Consider the following 18222-nt stretch of genomic DNA (forward strand, 5'->3'; position numbering starts at 1 on the left):
TGTCATTTCTTTATGCTATCACACTGTAAAGGACTTAGTGTTGATTGTGGAGGTTGCATCTGAACAAATACCAGGTAGAATACAAATACAAGGTAGAATACAAATACCAGGTAGAATCCAAATGCCAGGTAGAATAACATCTATTTCCTTGAGCTGCCATTAAGTAACTGCATGTCCCAGTTGTCTCTGACTGTCAGGGATCAGCCCTGGTCCCCAGGCATTTGGTAGAGAAGAACTCTCACTTGTGTCCTCTAGAGCAAACTGGCTGCACTCTCCATGCAGATGAGTTGTACAAAATCAGGAGGAAGTTCTTGTAATGTATTCTGGTGCCTCATGGATGGCGCAAGGGTTAACAAATACACACACGGTACTGAGAGCTGCAAGAAAAGAGCCCTGGAGAGAGACAGAGAGTAAGATTTTGAGAAAGTAGACAGCTTGAAAATTCAGCCCATTTTATAACAAGAAACTGCTCAAAAAAGGGAGAAGTTGTGATATCCAGTATCTGCAGGCTGTGTGCTGCCTAGGACAGCCTGCACTTTGCTGCTGCACACCTCCACAATCCTACACCTCAGTGCTGTGCTCCTCAGCACCCCTGCACTCTGCTGCTCAAGGGCTGCCAGTCCTGCTGGACACAGCAGTGTCCAATCACCTCCCTCCCCAAAGTCTGTATAGGATGATCAATTGTTTTTCCTTTTTCTGCCAAGGTATTTCATGCCTCCTCTTTAACAGGACCATAAGTCCTTTCTTTCTGTAGTTTACTCATTCTTGTTTATTATTATTGTGCTGAGGTCTGAATTAGTGTTAAGTTTTAGGGAGTTTTGTATTTAAAAATTTCAAATAATATACTCACTGTTCTCAAGGAACAGCCACAGAAGAAGCTCTGATATCAAAGTGCCAGTGTGTGTTCCAGCAACTGAAACCCGATTTAGATTTTAGATTCACTCCCTTTATCAGTCCCTGTATCAAAACAGAGAGCACTCATGATGGTGAATGCTCCCATTCAGAAGGCCCTCTCCTGTTGAGGGACTGAAATATTTAATCCACCCATTTTAAGCCTTGTCCAATTGCTACAAAAGCATAAATCAACAGAAATCATACGAAGTAAACATTAACCTCAGCCTCAGAGTAGGATGGCTACTTAAGCTGAAGGTGCAGAAAAGGCATGGGAGAAAACAGTTCCTCAGTCTGACAGAGCTCTGTCTGCCTGGGATCAGCCACACTCCTGATGCAGATGGACAAACTCCCTCCAGAAGTGGTGAGTACTGCAGCTGGCAGCTGGCAGCACTAACTTTCAGAAGAACTGAGAGGTTTCCTGTTGCAATTGCCATTTCTAAAGATAATGCATTACATACTTAGCAAACTTCTTTCAAAATAATAGGGTGGGCAGGGGATAATCCTTTAAAATTAGAGCTAATTTTTAAAATTAAAAAATCAAAAGACACAGACTTAATGTTCTGGACTAAATCATCATGGAAACTTTGAAGGAAGTTCCAGCTGGTTAGAAAAACATTAAAAAAATTAGAAATTAAATTCCTGTACTTCTTAGATGGTGAGGTATTTCTGTATCATTTTTACCTGCTTGCTTTCATGTCCAAGTATGATCATATCAGGCTACTCTCCTAGCTGGTAGCCTGATAATGTTATGAAATGGTACATTTGAAAAGAAAGGTTTTATGAATGGTTTTCTTAGTTAATGTGAAGAAAAACAGCAAAACTGAAAATCCAGGACCTTTACCTGGCTAATTTTTTTTGCATTTATGCTTTGCATGTTCTGCTGAGATGGCTTAAGCATCATCAAACAAGCCAATATCCTAGAAATGCAAGGGCTATGATATCACAGCTTCTTCTATGATGAGCTTGAACTGTTCCTTGCATGTTCAGTACCAGTGGTTGGTTGTAATGTTCCTTGTGTTGGGAACTGGTGGATCCCTCACAACTCCCTTTCAAACCTCCATGAACAAATCTTCCTCCGTGACAAAAAAAGCAGATACAGCATCTTCAGGAGCCATTGATAGTGGGGTCAAAATGTAAAGGGTGCTTCCCAAATCCAATTGCAATTTTTTTCCATTGGCTTTTCATTCCCAGCTATTTCCCCCCACTCCTCTTTGCAGAAAAAAGGATAAGAGCTTGCCTGTAGCTGCCTCTGGGCACACTGCTCAGGTAACAAACACATCAGTGTCTCCACTCAGCAGATGTTGCTGCCATGCCCTGTTCCCTGTGCCCTCTCTGACAGTGCAGCTTGCAGTGTTATCCAGGGGAATTTCTAATGCCTGTGTCTCCCGTGAGAGACAAGGACAGCATGAGGCCAAATGGATTCCAAATGTAACATTTCTCTTCTTCCCTGCTGTTCTTCCCCAGTCTGCACAAGTTCCACAGTGAAATGCAATTTCAGGTGGCAGAACCTCTGAACTGTGCTGAGCACACATTAAAGCCATAGAGTTGCTAACCCAATAGACAGATGGAAAAATACCCCTTGGGATCAGTGCTCACCACTGGCACTGTACCAGATCAGTGGTGTGTTCTGCAGTAACTGCAGTAACTTCCACTTTCCTGCCTCAGCTCCTTCTCCCTGATTTCACTCTTTGCTGGTCCTTCAGCAGGAGCTGCTCTCAGCTGGAGCACTGCAGAGGGTGTCACACAGCACCAAGGCTGGTTTAAAAAGCTGCCTTGGATCCCTCTGTCCCTTCCTGAGAAGTGGCTGCTCTGCTACAGCTCCAGTGCCTCCTGCCAGAAGCCAGGCTGCTTTGCTGGGCTCCTCCTCTGCTCCACGGCCTTTCCATCTCCTGCATTCATCCTCCCAACCCACACCAATCCAAAGAGCCAGACCTCAGGAGCCCTGCTCTCCCAAGTGTTCACTATTGCTGCATCTCTTGCAGTTACTGATAAACCAGAGAATTGATTATTAACCTGCCAATATGAATGTTTGTGAGTTGTTTTAATGCTATCCCAAGGCCTTTCTCTCATACATCTGCAAGAAACATCTCAAATTATTTTTCCCCTATCTTGACTTCAGGAAAGAAGAAACTGTTAACAATTTTATTTCAATTGCTGTTTCACTCCTAAAGATTGGAGCATATCATGTCACAGTAACCAAACAAACTGGATTTCATGAAGTTAAACTTTGCCTTCATTGTTATCATTTTGTCATCTTGTTCAAAATGCTGTAAAAGGAGGAGCAAGAAAATAAAATAAAATTTTCTTTCTCTGATTTATTTGCAGGAAATCCTCATCTCTTTCTTCTTCCTTATCTTTGCTGAGATCCTCATCAGCTCAACATCTTCATCTTCCTCTTCATTCCAGAAACAAAGGAAAACTTTTTAATGAAAATAATGATGAATTTGGCACGTTGGATTTTAGGAGACCTCATTCCTTTACAGGAAATACTTCCCTGAGGAAGTACCACCTACACCAAGTGGTCAGCAGAAAGACCATATATGAGGTCATAAAAGACCTTGATGCTTGCAGACTGCAAGACAAAAGCAAATTATTGTTTTCTATTATGAGAAAAGATACCACTATTTTTTCACAGACACAAGTGAAATCTTCACAAATGAGAGTCAGTGTCACATGACCTTGAAAATGTAAGATCAGTCAACAATCAACAAGTCATTATAATATAAAATGTATGCTATGTTAAACTCTTAGATTTCACTTAGAACGTGTTTTGTACCTAAACATCTTTAGTTCCAGTGCCCGTGATTTTGTTATTCAGGATTTCATTTTGAGTTTTGGATTGTAACAAATTCAAATCAAATCTAAAAGAAACCACTGAGTTTCTCTAGGTGTGAAAGTAAACTGCAGATGGCTTCAGTCATCCACAATGAGTCCAGTGTGGCTCAAGCTGGCTTAGAACCAAGGCTGATTTTCAGCTCTTTACACAAAACTGTTTGACACACCTCATGGAGGTGGGGTTCATGTGTTTGTCCATTTTGCAGCAAGTATTTCTTACAAAGCTCTATTAAAAAATAATTCCAAGATCTCCTTAATTAAGTAATAATTCTTTAAACATGAAATCATGCACAACTGCCAGTGTAGCAGCTTTTTCAAGAATTTAGCTGACATTTCCAACAGAAATGGTCAAATTCGTGGATTTCACAAAAATCCGGGAAGTAAGCTCCTATAATTAATTTCTCTAAAATTGTAATAAGGTGAAATAGTACCATGGCTCAGAATCACCAGAAATCCCTCAAAATGTAAGAGAAATTTCACTGTGAGCTGGTGGGATTTGCTGCTATTTGAGGCCCTCAGTAATGATTTTCAAGGGGTGAATCCTTATGACAGCCTCCTTACACCTCACTACAATTTGAGAAAAAATACATAATGAAAAGGAAACACTGACATTTTGAAACAGTAGCCAAGAGATATGCAAGCAGTTACAATGTCAGTGTTCAAGAGAAAATACAAAAAATGCCAAATCATTCTAAACACTCCTGCCAGCCAGGATAAACAGCATTTGCTATGCAGTTATACAGACAATAGTTGGAGTTACACAAGTTACTAAGGTTTTAATATTAACATGCACTTTTTTCTCATTTATTTAGACTCACAGGATTTGCAGTGAACCCCTCTGTAAATAATTACATTCTCTGTTTTATAAACTGAAAATACTGCTGAGGGTGAGCTTGAGCATTTACTGAGGACCTCAGTATAATCTCATTTCCCCATTTGCCCCCACCAGGACAGGCCCCTGGCATGAGGAGAATGAGCAAAGACTTTGAAGGCAAAAAAGCACAGGGCACCAGCCACACAGGAAAAGCACAGGGCACCAATCACACAGGAAAAGCACAGGGCACCAGCCACACAGGAAAAGCACAGGGCACCAGCCACACAGGAAAAGCACAGGGCACCAATCACACAGGGAAAGCACAGGGCACCAGCCACACAGGAAAGCCCCAGGCAAACCAAGCTGTTTTTCCCAGTGCTGGCTCCAGTGGAAGCTACACAGAACTACAGCTGGAGCTTTACCTCAAAAGAAAGGAGCCTCTGGGAATCAAAGGGGATTTTTCACTGCCTGCAACACTGATTTTGAAGCCATTCTGTGTCAAAAGTGAAACCTGAAGTAGGAAGATCCTGATGATCCTATCCCAATTCATTAGGGCATATTTACATTTTTGATAACTTTCATGAGTCCTAGACTCTTACTACTTTTTCACCACACCTGGTCAACATCCCCATAAACACCAGACAACAAATACCCTTCCTCAGCACAATCTAGCTGATTCATAAGGCCAGAACAAAATTAGCAAAATCAGCCTCTGAAATTTGCCTATTTTTCTTCTAATTACAATATTTACATTTCAAAGAATCTGAAACAGAACACCACATACTTTACTTATTAATAAATAACAGTAGCTAAACCTTAGACCAGCTGCTTTTTGTTTTCTGTAGATAATGGCAGATATACACACTAGTGTATATCATAGAAGTAAAGCATTTTACTGCTCCTGGAAACCTATTTGGATTGTTTTGCCTGAACTCTTCTAGTTTCCCTTTCCAATGCCCTCACTGGTCCCCAGATGCAAATTTTCTCTGCTTTGAAACCTTCCCCCTGGAGACTGGACTAGATGTAATTATTTCCTGAAATATTTAATCTGGCAGCGTTAACTTTGGCCAGTCGAAGTAAATATAAGTGAGTGAAGATGAAATAGTCAAAATTTAACTCTGATCCCTGAAGCCAAATGCCCAGTGCTGCAGCAGCAGGCAGGAGACAGAGAGACACAAGCCTGTGATGACAAAGACACACCACAAGCTGGACAGCCAGCCCTCAGGCAGAGATGACTGGTTTCCTTTCAAACCTGGTAAGTGCTTCGTGGGCTATTTACATCTGGGACATTTTTCTGTGCTACTGGGGCTTCAAAGAAAACAAAATTGGTATATTGGTAAGAACAAGTTCACTACAAGCATCTTGGAAGTGGTTCTACCCACTATTTTGAGATATTATGGCACTTCATAAGCTCTGCCATTCATCTTTACTGTATTTTTATCAATATGTTTATGTGTCTTAAATGTTTTCCTGGACTGAAAAATATTTGCTTTTCTACAAACATAATTTGCTTTGCTTACCTGGTGAAAAAAAAAGTGTTTTTAAAAATATATTTAATTATTTAGTGCAGAACATGGCAACAGAGGTTTTGAGAGGCAGGGAACAGGACTGGATGCTAGAAGCCCTTGTGCCCTGACAAGGATATTTGTGGAAGCTGCACTTCCTTGAGTTGATGTAGGGAAATCACAGGAGGATGTACAACTCACAGCAGGACAAGCAGAGGGAACATTCCTACCTGAAAATCCCCTGAACAAATGAGATGTTTCTGGACAATGAAATACAGATTTTGAGAACAGCCTGACGTGGGTACAACCTTAAGAAGATTTTGTTCTACCTCTGCAGGTTCAGTACCAGGGGCTCTTTCGAATGATCACTGTCCTGGGGATTGGTGGCACATTCCAAATTGGCTTTCAAATTTCCACCATCACCTACATGTCTCAGGTAGGCAAAGATGCACCTGGCACCGTGGTTAATGAGATCACTGAATGCCTGAGGCTGCTGCTCTGGCATTCACAAAGGGTTTGATCAGTTGATATTTCCCTCTCATTTCCCATTTGCTGTGCTATGCTATCATGAGGAGCAGTGTTGCAAACAGAAGGAAAGAGAGTTGTTAATAGAAGTGTCCCTCAGAAGACACACACTAACTGGGGTGGCATCTGTCTCCCCTAATGTCTTACAGCACATGTGCCTTCTTCAATGGTTTCAGTTGATATTTTTATGGTTATCCATCCTCACAGAAAAATAGACCATGTGAGCCGTGCTCTAGGAGAATGTCTGCTTCTCTCCACTGATCACAGGAAAAACTTCCATTAAGGGCACTGAAATCTAGAGGGAAGACATAATTATTTTACTGGAAAAGCATGATTTTCTGGCTTCAGAGCACTAAGTTCTGAGTGAAAAGTATTTAGGAATTGCACTGAATGGGCACTGTGTATTGTGGTATTCTTGGCAGGTATGTTGAGAGAAAACCCATAACTCATTTGCAGGACTTTGTAGTACTGTTTACACTATTCTTTAGTACCAGTCCATGCCTTGCTTCCTGATTTCAAGGATAAAAATCCCAAAGATTGAACTTTTAATGGCAGAATGAGCATAGCACACCCTATTATACTATGCCTTAGCTGATACACACTTCTAAAGCCTATGTGAAATAGTACCTCCAGCTGAAGCAACAAAATTATTTTGTAAATATGATAAAATACCTGCACTTCTGTCAGAGGTATTGCTAATGATTTTATTTTTTCTGTCTCAGCATGTTAAGGCTTTCATCAATGAAACCTGGCTGGAGCGCTATGGCTATCCCATCCAGCAGGATAACCTCCTGCTGCTGTGGTCTATCACCGTGTCCATCTTTGGGATAGGAGGGCTCTTGGGCTCTTCAGGAAGCAGATACCTCACTGTCAAATTTGGCAAGTATGTATGTTTGAAGACAGGTTGTCACTTGAATCTTAGCTTAAGGAAATGATAGTTGAGGTTTTAAATGAGACAGGTTGTAGCCAGCTTAGCTCTGGTCCAGGCTTCCTGCCCTTGTCCTGTGGCATGGACTGTGCTGCCAGCCTGTCACAGCAGCCACAGCTCCTCAGCTGGTTAATCTCAGCAGTGGGGAAAGGCAGCACCTGGCTGAAGTCAGAATGGGTTCTGGAAAGTGCTACTCAAAACACAGAAGCATTCAGATCCTTGTTGGTGCTGCAATAATGTGTTTCACAGTGGATGTTCAGGTGCAGAAGTGCTTTCAGAGTTTTATCTGCTACACACCCCAGAAGTGTTCCCAAACTCCCAGGTGCAGCCACATGCCAAGGCACACCATGAGTCCAAAGTACCCAGTGCTTATTTTGTCCTGGACCACATATGTGTAATTTCAAAAAACCATCGAGACAACTTCAGCCAACTTCCTGCATGGCATTAAGTGCCATTTCCCTTCTGAACCACAAAAATTCTTTTCATTTTCTTGCACTTACAGAAAGAAATGTCTCTTGTGCAACAACGTGCTGATGATAGTGGCAGCATCCATCATGGGCTGCAGTAAAATATCCCAGTCCTTTGAGATGATTCTAATTGGACGCTTCATGTGTGGAGTAAGTGCAGGTGAGTGACTTCTCCCACAGGTCAGCTGAATCTCACAAAATTTTACATCTTTTTTCAAAGTCAATAATAAGCCTCCACTAAGAAAACAAAATGTTGAAATCAGTGACCATTTGTAAGAAGATTTTCTATAACGCTCTGCAATAAAGAGCATAATTATTATCAATTTCACTGATACCAAATGAAATTCAGCTTTGCCAAGTGTATGAATATTCAGAGATGTCAGAAATGTTTTGATACCTCATGAAACAGGGGGTTTTCTGAAGGAAAAATATGCATAATATTTTCTTAAATTTAGTTAGCAGTGCTGAAAGGTATACAGTTTGAAGTTAGTGTTTTCATAAGGAGGAGTATTCCAAGTAGTAAGTCCTTGGTTAGCACAAAGATCTGGACTTAACAAAGGAAATTACTCCTGGCAAGTAAACTACAGGCAGTAAAAACATCCAGTGCTGCTATCAGTATTTTTTGTATTTTTCCCTACACAAAACTTGCCTTTCTATTGTTTGCACATTCACAGGGATGCTTCTTTTAACTTATTAAAGAGTTAACTTAGAGGTTAATGCTTATTTTTCAAATAACCAGATTTTGTACATTGCTTCTCTGACAAAGAGATGTGTTGAAGAGCTATGGTTGTATTTTGAGAACAGCTCACCAACAGGGGCCTTGCTCTGTTCTAGAATCTATATCATACCCCATTCAAAAACCTGATTTTTGTTAAAGAGACTGCACTCAAAAGAGATTGCTTTGCCATCACATACAGCCAAGAGAAGAACGTGTTGCATTTGAAACAAATAAAAGAGGTGTGACCACCATATCATGAAAAAGCTTCTTTAGTATTCTTTTAGTATTTAGCATGTTTGAGTCAATAAATATGGCTGGAAACATCAACTCTGCCTGAAATCATAAAAATTATTGCTGGATAGCAGAAAAGAAATACTCATGTCTCCACCTAAATCACATACAAATCAACACTGACTGTAGCAGTATATGTGATATTTTGCCAGGAGTCTACCATACAGCTCTTCAAAAGCATTATGTCAGAAAAGGTTGAGATTATGTGGGTTAACTACAAACATATTAAATACTGCTAAAATTGTTTAATTATTCAGCACTTGCATACCTGGTGTCCTTTAAAACATGCTAAGGCTCACTGGAGATCTTATGATGAGGCTACACCTACACTTCAAAGAGAAAATTGTACATTTCTTATGATCAGGAAACTGCACTCTGCAAAGAGGACAAACACTTTTGTAGAAAGAGTTAAGAAATCTAGTACTGAAAGTCTTGTATGTGAGTTGAGGAATGTGCCAGAAACAGCTGTATTCTGTAATACTTAATTCTTTACATCCAGTGGATACAACTGGATTTCCAATGATCATGTCTTCTTTCTTCTCTCCCATAATTCCTCTTCACCTCAAGGTCTTTGTGTTCCTCTACATCACCAATATGTTGGAGAAATTTCCCCTAGGAAGCTCCGTGGATTTGCAAACTCTACTTCCTCTTTCTTTTGGACTTTGGGAAAAGCCATAGGGCAAATTTCAGGACAAAGGTACAATGAAATTGATTACCCATACAATTAATTTCTGTATCCCTTTCACTTTTTGCTTCTCCCCCTGCTTTTCCATTGCCTCCTTTCTCTCCTGAAAGCAGATGCAATGAACTCTAACCCCCATTTTCTCCTGCCAGGGAGCTGCTGGGCAGCCAGTCGCTGTGGCCCGTGCTGATGGCCTCCTGTGGCCTCCCAGCACTGGTCCAGCTGGTCGCACTTCCCTTCTTCCCAGAGTCCCCACCCTATCTCCTCATGCAGAAAGGAGACCAGGAAGGCTGCAAAAAAGGTAACTGAGGGCTTCAGGCTCCTGCTCCTCACTTGACTTAGAATCATTTTGTGATGCTTGCTTTACCTATATAGAAAGAAATAAGTAGGACAAAGTTTCTCCCTGCTCATTTCCTACATGGCTCTGTGAATTCCTGCTAAGTCCATTATTGTTGTAGTCCCCACATAGAGCACAAAACTACTTCCGTCTACAGCTCTGTGTTACAAAACCTTTCACATTTGTCTGACACCACCTGCACTGTCAGTCTGATGATTAATGCTAAATAATAAATGAAAAATAGCTGTTTGCACTGCGGGACTCCACTGGCACCCCTCAGCTCTGGTTATTGGCTGTGTACCCTGCTCACACCCTGAGAGAAGGAGGAAGGCAGAACAGTGGTCCCATGGGCAGGGAGGGAGCCCTTGTACACCCCACTAGGCGACTCTGTCCCAGCAGGTCCCACTGAGCAGGAGGGGATCAGGGCTCTGGAACACCCTGCAAGACATCTCTGCCTCTCAGCACAGCCCCAGCCCACACGCTGGGCTGCCAGACACTTGTACCCCCTGCTCAGAAACCTCCTTAGGGAACCAACAGAGATGAATTAACATGGCAGGTCTCGCTCTCCTTCTTCACAGCCATAAGGCAGCTTTGGGGTGAAGGCCAACACCAAGCAGAGATTGATGACATCATGAAAGAGAAAGCAACAATGAAAAACACCAAGATCTTGAGTGTCCTGGAACTAGTGAAAGAACCAGCTTTCCGTTGGCAGCTGTACATGATAGTTACTCTGACCGCCACAATTCAGCTATGTGGCATCAATGCAGTTGAGTGTATTTCCCCCTTGAAGTCCTGAGATATCACAGCTCACAGGAGCTCCCTCCATTTTTCTCAGGTTTCTCAGCCCAAACCTTGCTGTCTGCCAGCCCTTCTACAGGACAGCAGCAGCCACAAGGCTTGGCTGGGCTCTCTGTGTGACATCCCTCTGGGCAGCTCTCGTCCTTGCTGGAGTTACCTGTCTCTGCAGTCAGGCTCACTGAGCAGCACCTTTGGGAGTCATTGCAGAGCTCAGAGCTCACTCGTAGGAATGAGCCCACTCTCTACTGGCAAAATCTGTAGTTTTAAGTGACTGCTCACTGCAGCTGCTGCTATTTATCCCCTGGCTCTTAGCACCCTGAGATATTGGGATGGCAGGCTGCTCACTGTGCCCTTAAAGCTAACCACAAGCATGCTCCCTGTTCTGCAGCTTCTGCAGCTCTGCTCTTCCTTACAGCAGTGCTTTTCTGCAGTCCTTCTGAGGACTTTGCACGACCCTCCTACCTCTAACACCATGATGCAGCAGCATCTGTAAAGGAAATACCCAGCTGAATCTAACACAGCTTAAACTGGAATCTTTATCACCTCAGCATATCTCCAAACACTGGCAGAGATACTTGAAAAGATGTTTGTTTGCCCACTCATGACTCCATAAGCCATGCTCTTCTTTCTTGGGACTATCCTACAATGATATTTTTGGATGGGCTCTGAAAACAAGATGTACTTGGCTGTTTCTGAAAACACCTAAATCAGGATTTTGCAAACCTAATTGCATTGTAGTAGCTGGAGATCCAATTATCCCAGCATTTTATCTTTTATTAAATTCATTAATGAATTAATTATATAATGCTTTATCATATTTTTGTCTGCTGATAGAGTCAATACTACCAGAACGAGTACAGAATTCCAGCTCACTCCAAAGCTGAGCTGCATACTCCCTGATTAGCAGCTGATATCTAGGGCAGTGTCACACAAGTTTGGATAAGAAATCAATTCTTTCCTTCTCTTACTGTTTGATTTTTTTTTCCAGATTTATTTTTATACTTTTGAAGTCCTCGAGGCAGCTGGCTTTGATGAAAAAATGGCCTCCTACATGACCCTCTCTATTGGACTCTCTGAACTCGTAGCTGCTGTAGTCTGTGTAAGTCACATTACTGGGGAGTGGAGCACACTTTGCTCTCCAGCACTGACCCTGATGTGATTTCTGTCCTTCAGAGCTCCATCATTGAGAGGCTGGGCAGGAAAGTGCTCCTAAGAGGAGGCTACTGGATCATGGGTTCACTGCTAGCTGCTATCACCGTGACTCTGTCCCTGCAGGTAAGGAAATTCTGCTCACAGCAGATTGCTCTGTCCATTCTATTTCTGATCTAAAGGTCAGGCAGGACCACATTACTGAGAAAGTGAGGCTTAGATCAAGCTTGTCTATATGTAAGCTTAAACTCTCTCTTAGCCAGTAGTTTCTTGTACTCCTGCCTTCCTTTCATGATCCCACGACCTCAGCAAGGAATGTATAAAGCACTGGGAGAGTGGTTCCTGACTTCATCAGAGTCAAACACCAAACACCAGCCAGCACAGACCAGTTGTAGGAAAATGGCCCTTCCTATTCATGCTGTTTTTAACAAGCAACAGCAAAACCCCAGACCTTTGGCATCAGTTAGTTTGAAACTGAACTTTGCTGCAGATAATTGTGGGAAGGCACTCTCTGTTCACAGACTGGAGACCAGGTCACTTCTCAAACAGTGATACCTCTGTGTCATTGCTGTAGCTTCTTCAGAAGCAGATCACCTGTGTTACCAGGTACCAGGTACCAGTGCTGTGTTACCAGCACTCATCCAGAGCTACTCTGTAGATACACTGCAAAACTGACCTGGAAGCAAGGTGGCAGCAGACTTCTGGTTTTGTTTCATTCATGAAAGCTCTCAAACATAGGAGAGAGAAATCATTTTTTCCTAAAGTATCGAGTCTCATTTCTCCTTGACTAAGATCTATAAAAATTGCTTTTCAGTACCAGTTTTTAAATCCATAACTTAACAAAAGTTAAGAAAGGTGTGATTTGTCCTTCTCATATCCCTAAGGACCAGAGGAAGAACTATGAGGTCAAAAACAAAGAACAGGGTGCAAAAGAACTCTTCAGACTTGATTTAATGGAAGCCTCTGTAGATTTGCAGCTGCTCTGCCCTGGCAGACCTGTCTGCTCACCTAACAAAGATCTCAGCTGCTCCATCCACAGAGCAAAGCACTCACAGCTCTCAGCTCCCACACACTGAGTATTTCTGGAGGTGGCAGTGTTGGGAAAGCAGGAGCATTCCTCACCCAGGGCTGTTAACAGTTTTTAACAAGAAGTTTGTTATGGCTTTTTTCCCCAGGACTGGTACTTCTGGATGCCATACTGCAGCCTTGCTCTCATTATCCTGTTTACAGTTGTCTTTGCTGTTGGGCCAGGTAAGTTCTCAATCAAAGCAAATAAAGGAATTGAGTCATGTGAGCTTATTAATAGGGTTAGGAAAATACTGCCTTATATTGCATAATATTTAGCATAAGTAAATTCATTTAACATAATCTTGGAGTCATTTAAACCCTGTGGGTCCAATTATTCATAAAATTCAATACCATCAGGTTTGAGTTTTGCTAAAAAGAGAAAAGGAGCACACTGGAAAAATACAGCAAAAATAGAGCAAAAATAGAGCAAAAGCAGATGGGTAAAAGATTCTTTTAAATGCTAGGGGGAAAAAAAAGATAAGAAAAGCAAGAGTTCTTTTGAATTCCATGTTGTATAATGTTACATCTTATCCCACATAGACAGCAGTGCAGAAGACCTACTTTGGAATAATTTTTTTCCTAGTCTTTATTGCCTGCTACTCATTAAATTTTATTTTATAAAGGCTAATAATTTTTTTAATATTTGCCTTCCCATATGGCAGGATTGAATTATTTTCCTAACTCAAAACAGTTGAAATCCTGTGACTTCAAAACATGACTGAAATGCCCAGGAAATAAATCTGGGAAGATCACTCATTGGTAATCTAGCAGAATCACACTGAAAATTCATTTTATCAGTAATAATTGTCATTCTATCCTGATACATCTTCTTTCATGTGATGATGAGGGGCTTTCTCAAGTGTCAACTATTTAATTATTGGATGTCCCCAAGAATTTATTTGAGTATTTTACCACTTTCATAAACGGATGCCTAGCAGTTTATTAGAAGCCACAAACATTTTCTTTTGTAGCAAAGAGCAGAATACTTAATGCCACTGCACAATTCTGGCACTCATGGCAGTCCCTTCTAGCAGCATCAATTCTCTGACTGTGTAACAGTAACACCCAATCCAAGCGTGGATGCCAAACTCATCAAACAAGAACCAATTCTTGCTCTTCTTTCCTTCCAGGTGGTGCCACGGTTTCCACCAGGGTTGAAATTTTCAAGCTGTCCTGCAGACCCCCTGCCTTCGTGATCAGCGCTGTTCTGAACTGGCTGGGGGTGTTTGTGATCGGCACCACGTTCCCATTCATCGTGGTGAGTGCCCTGCTCTGGCAGGGGGCACCATGCTCCCGCGCCCGCTACTGCAACCAAAGGGCCCTGATCCACCCAAGAGACTCATTCAGACTAAAATATTTGTCAAAGATCAAAATAGAAACAAATCCTTATCAAATTTAAAATACTTCAGGTGATGCCTTGAGAGGCTACCTGGAGCAGAGGCTAGACAGAGCTAAAAAGGTATTTATTAAAGGCCTTCAAAGGACACACCTTGGGCAGTGCAAAAGCCTCACAGAGGCTACACCCAAGGTGGACATTGGTCACGAGTTTCTCAGACTGATTTAAGTTTGGTCTATTTGCATATCAGAGTTAATTGTCCAATTATAGCTTCAGGTAATGAAGTCACCGGTTCCCCTGGTTCCCTCTACCCCATTCCCTTTTGTTTAAACTTTCCAGGGTCTGAGGCTGTGTTGGTGGCCTTGGTTCTGAGGCCTGGAAGGATTGTTCTGTCTGCCCAAAATGTGAAGAGAGCTAACTAACACTCTGAATCAGTTCAGAGTTATACACAAATACACTGCAGGACCTGAAAAATGTGAAAGCTAAAACTTAAGGCATTGTGGGACTCAAATACAAAAAGCGTGCCAAGAAAGTGACTAAAGCAAAGATAAGCTAATCCTGCTTTCTTTCTCACTTTGTTCTTCCCTGCAGGAAAGACTGAAGCACTTCTGCTTCCTCATCTTTATGGTGGTACTTTTCACTTCAGGGATGATTATCCACCTGTTCCTTCCAGAAACAAAAGGGAAATCAATCATGGAAATCACAGAAGAATTCGATAAGCTAAACTTTAAAAACAAGCATATTCCAGCAACTCCAAATCATGTCACAGAGGATTACACCTTCTGCACCAGGCTTTGACTGACCATAACGGAGAATCAGGTTTTTGTAAAAAAAAGTAGGAAAAAAAAAGACATTTGCCATTTTCTGACTAACAAGTTGCTCCAAATGGACTGTCAGCTTTCCTATCTGTCACTTACAAGGTTCCCATTTTGCCAAACCAGCTTCTTTCTCAAGCACTCCACTCTGGGCAGCTCTGAAAAGTGATAAGGGCTGATATTAACAGGATAGACTTGTGTGAATCATGAGCATTTTGGCTTAACGTGCTGGTGTGTAAATCTCTTCTTAACAGAGCAACTAATACACACTGAAACTACACATGTAGAATTTATAAACACTCTGCTGACCACAGAGAAAGGAAAGACCTGTGATCCTCTCTCTCTATGATTTTTGAGTATGTTTTTACAGCACTGAAATGGGAACAGTGAAGTTCTTGGCTTGCTGTCTCTGGCTAGTGTTCAATCCACAACAGATTAAAGAAAAAAATTAGTGGAATAGGAGACAAATTCTTTGTTTCTCTAGATTCAACTGAATGACCAAACCTTGCCAGGTTCCCATGCACAGTGCCATGCTGTCCTTGTGTAGTGTCTCGTTTGACAGGCTTCAACCATTTCAGATTGTCTTTCAGCAGCAATCGAGCTAAAAGGACTGATGGAGAGAGTCCAGCCACCATAAACCCCAAGCACCACAGACATTTTAGATACTCTGTGCTCTCCTGCCCATCACTGCTGTCATCTCAAGCCTGCAGCTCTTCCTCCAGGAGAAGAATTTCCACAGATATCTCAAGGACTGTGAACCCCACAGCAGCTGAACTGCTATTTTCTTCCTGTGACTTTTGCCTACCTGGAACCTGTTTACTCCAGAAGAGCTGCCTCAGACTGGAATGGATTGAATCAGAAACTTTTTTTTTTTTAAATATACAGGCCCATGGGACATTTCTTTTCTTTATAAGGTGTCCAACATTCTGTGTGTTTCCCTCTATTAATGAGAGGCTCACACAGTTCTAGAAGGAAAGCAATACTATGAGGAAGAACATGAACAAAGCTAAGGCTTACTGTGAGGCACACTATACAATTTAAATCCAAACTCTTGACTTGCACTGTAAAATTAATGGTTTTACCTCTGCTTTTGCTTTGATTGGCATATTTACTTCAACTCAAATAAGGTTATTCAAATTGAGAATTCAATTGTTCATTTTAACTGCTGCTTATTTTTAATTGCAAATGGTAACCATAATAAAAATGGCAGATTGCCTTGTAATAAAACTTCTGGCCTCCACAAACATTTCTTTCCCCACATCATGGTCTCTTCAGGGGGAGTTGACTAGAAAAAGTTGTTGGTGTGCCTGACCTTCCATGATTAGGGCTTTTGATTACTCCTGTGTTTAGTACTGACTGACACTTCAGACATCTCATTACATATAACTAATAAATAATACATACATTAATACATAAATAGAATTATGTATCTACAAAACATGAAGTGTCCTAAAGTCAGAAAACTCCATAACTTTGTAGTGTTCCATATACATGTAATATGATTAAAAACTACCAGTCATCTGGACACAGCTACCTATATAGATAAGCAATACCAACTTTTTGCAAAACAGAATTCTCTCTTCTCTACCAGCCATTCTGGAAACACCATTCCATGACAACACTCCCTGAAATCTGTGGAAACAAGAGCAGAGAGGCAGTGTGTGGCATTGCTGCCAGGCTGCCCAGTGAGTCACTCCTCTAGCTCAGTTATTCATTAGGTGCCATGTAGGAAAGCCTTCCCCACAGGATGCTCCCCAGGCTGCCAGCCATGCCCTATGGAACATTGCTGTGACAATGAGGTGGAACAGCCATGTGGAGCACAGGTCAGCCTTGGCCTGTGCTCAGTGGAGCAGGAGCTGTGTCACGGGGACAGTGAGGTCAGGGGATGAAACAGCAAAAGGGATGGCTCAAATATACTGCGAGGGCACAGGGACAAAGGGGACAGTAATTCAGGAACACTGCATGCACATTATCTTCCAGAGACATCACCTGATAGGTAAGATATGTCTCAAAAACTAATTAAGGCAGATATAAAAACTTCTAAAATGTATTTGTGAACTTCTGTCAGCTGGACCCAAAAAAATATGGATCCGTATTAAGGAAGGCTCAGCAAAGCTTTGGATGTGTGTGTCACACATAGATAAATGGCTAAATGACCTGATGCTGTGAGATTTACTGTCCTGAGCACAAATCTAAAGGATATCTGTAAGACATTATGGAACTGCACATCTAATACATGGGGTCTCAGAACAGTCTAAGCAGTAACAGCACACAAGAAGTACAGTCACTAATCACCATAAATGCAAAAGACATTACACAGGAAGAGAGTTATGAGATTCAATCTACCCAAAGCAGGAATTCTAATTTAAAGTCTGAGAGCAAAAAGTGTAAGTTCCAATATGTATAAATACACAAAGTAGAAGTGGGTGAAGTAAAACATTAGAAAATATGTGCAACTGCAGGTTGCATTTGAGGAGGAGTGCCCCATGCTGAAGTCTACACGTTATTGCATGTTTGTGTGTCCCCCCAATATCATCTGAGCAAGGCAGATACCAGCAGCCGACATGGAATTCTGTCCCTTAGTCAGATGCACATCATGTTTTTCAACTTTGTGTAATTTTATAGAAAAGGAAATTAATTCTTAGGATCAAAAGAACAGTGTCATTTGCACTCTAACAACAGCTTATCTTCTGGAGAACCTCCACTGAAAAAAATCCCTCTATGAACTCTCAGCACAAATCAACAGCAAAGTCAAGGCAATGATGAGGCCCGAGAGTGGCAGGAGAAATGGCTGGGTGGTGCCAAACACTACATTTCAAACATTAGCAAGGGAATCCAGGAATATGCTTTGCATATGAAATATTTTCTAGTAAATATGACTGCTGGCATCAACTATGCCCTTTATGATTTATTCACCCAAGTTATAACTAAGCCATTTACCAGCTGAACGCACTCAAGACCCTCTTAATTGTGAAATAACTGAAATTAAAGCCTGAGAATTTTCTCTCAGAAGAAACAGACATCAATCCAGCTGTGGAGATTACAAAACAGCCACAAAAC

General features: G+C 41.6%; 1 protein-coding gene across 1 annotated transcript; it reads left to right on the forward strand.

The window, feature by feature from the left end:
* Window positions 1–1047: 1047 nt before the first annotated feature.
* On the forward strand, window positions 1048–16389 carry LOC135282487 (solute carrier family 2, facilitated glucose transporter member 11-like). Its single transcript, XM_064392298.1, has 13 exons — window positions 1048–1255; window positions 3220–5798; window positions 6386–6484; window positions 7296–7456; window positions 8004–8128; window positions 9545–9674; window positions 9812–9960; window positions 10575–10762; window positions 11783–11893; window positions 11968–12069; window positions 13119–13194; window positions 14142–14269; window positions 14939–16389. The coding sequence occupies exons 2-13, from the start codon at window positions 5775–5777 to the stop codon at window positions 15143–15145; spliced, it is 1500 nt and encodes a 499-aa protein (XP_064248368.1). The 5' UTR covers window positions 1048–1255; window positions 3220–5774; the 3' UTR covers window positions 15146–16389.
* Window positions 16390–18222: the final 1833 nt, after the last annotated feature.

This window comes from Passer domesticus, chromosome 17 (genome assembly GCF_036417665.1).
Source record: "Passer domesticus isolate bPasDom1 chromosome 17, bPasDom1.hap1, whole genome shotgun sequence".
Taxonomy (NCBI): Eukaryota; Metazoa; Chordata; class Aves; order Passeriformes; family Passeridae; genus Passer; species Passer domesticus.

Excerpts from the sequence above, each read along its gene's own strand:
- LOC135282487 (XM_064392298.1), top strand. The coding sequence starts at position 5,775 with ATGACTGGTTTCCTTTCAAACCTG. Across the intron at positions 5,799-6,385 it reads CTGGTTTCCTTTCAAACCTG|GTTCAGTACCAGGGGCTCTT; the intron begins GTAAGTGCTTCG and ends CTACCTCTGCAG. Across the intron at positions 9,675-9,811 it reads GGGCAAATTTCAGGACAAAG|GGAGCTGCTGGGCAGCCAGT; the intron begins GTACAATGAAAT and ends TTCTCCTGCCAG.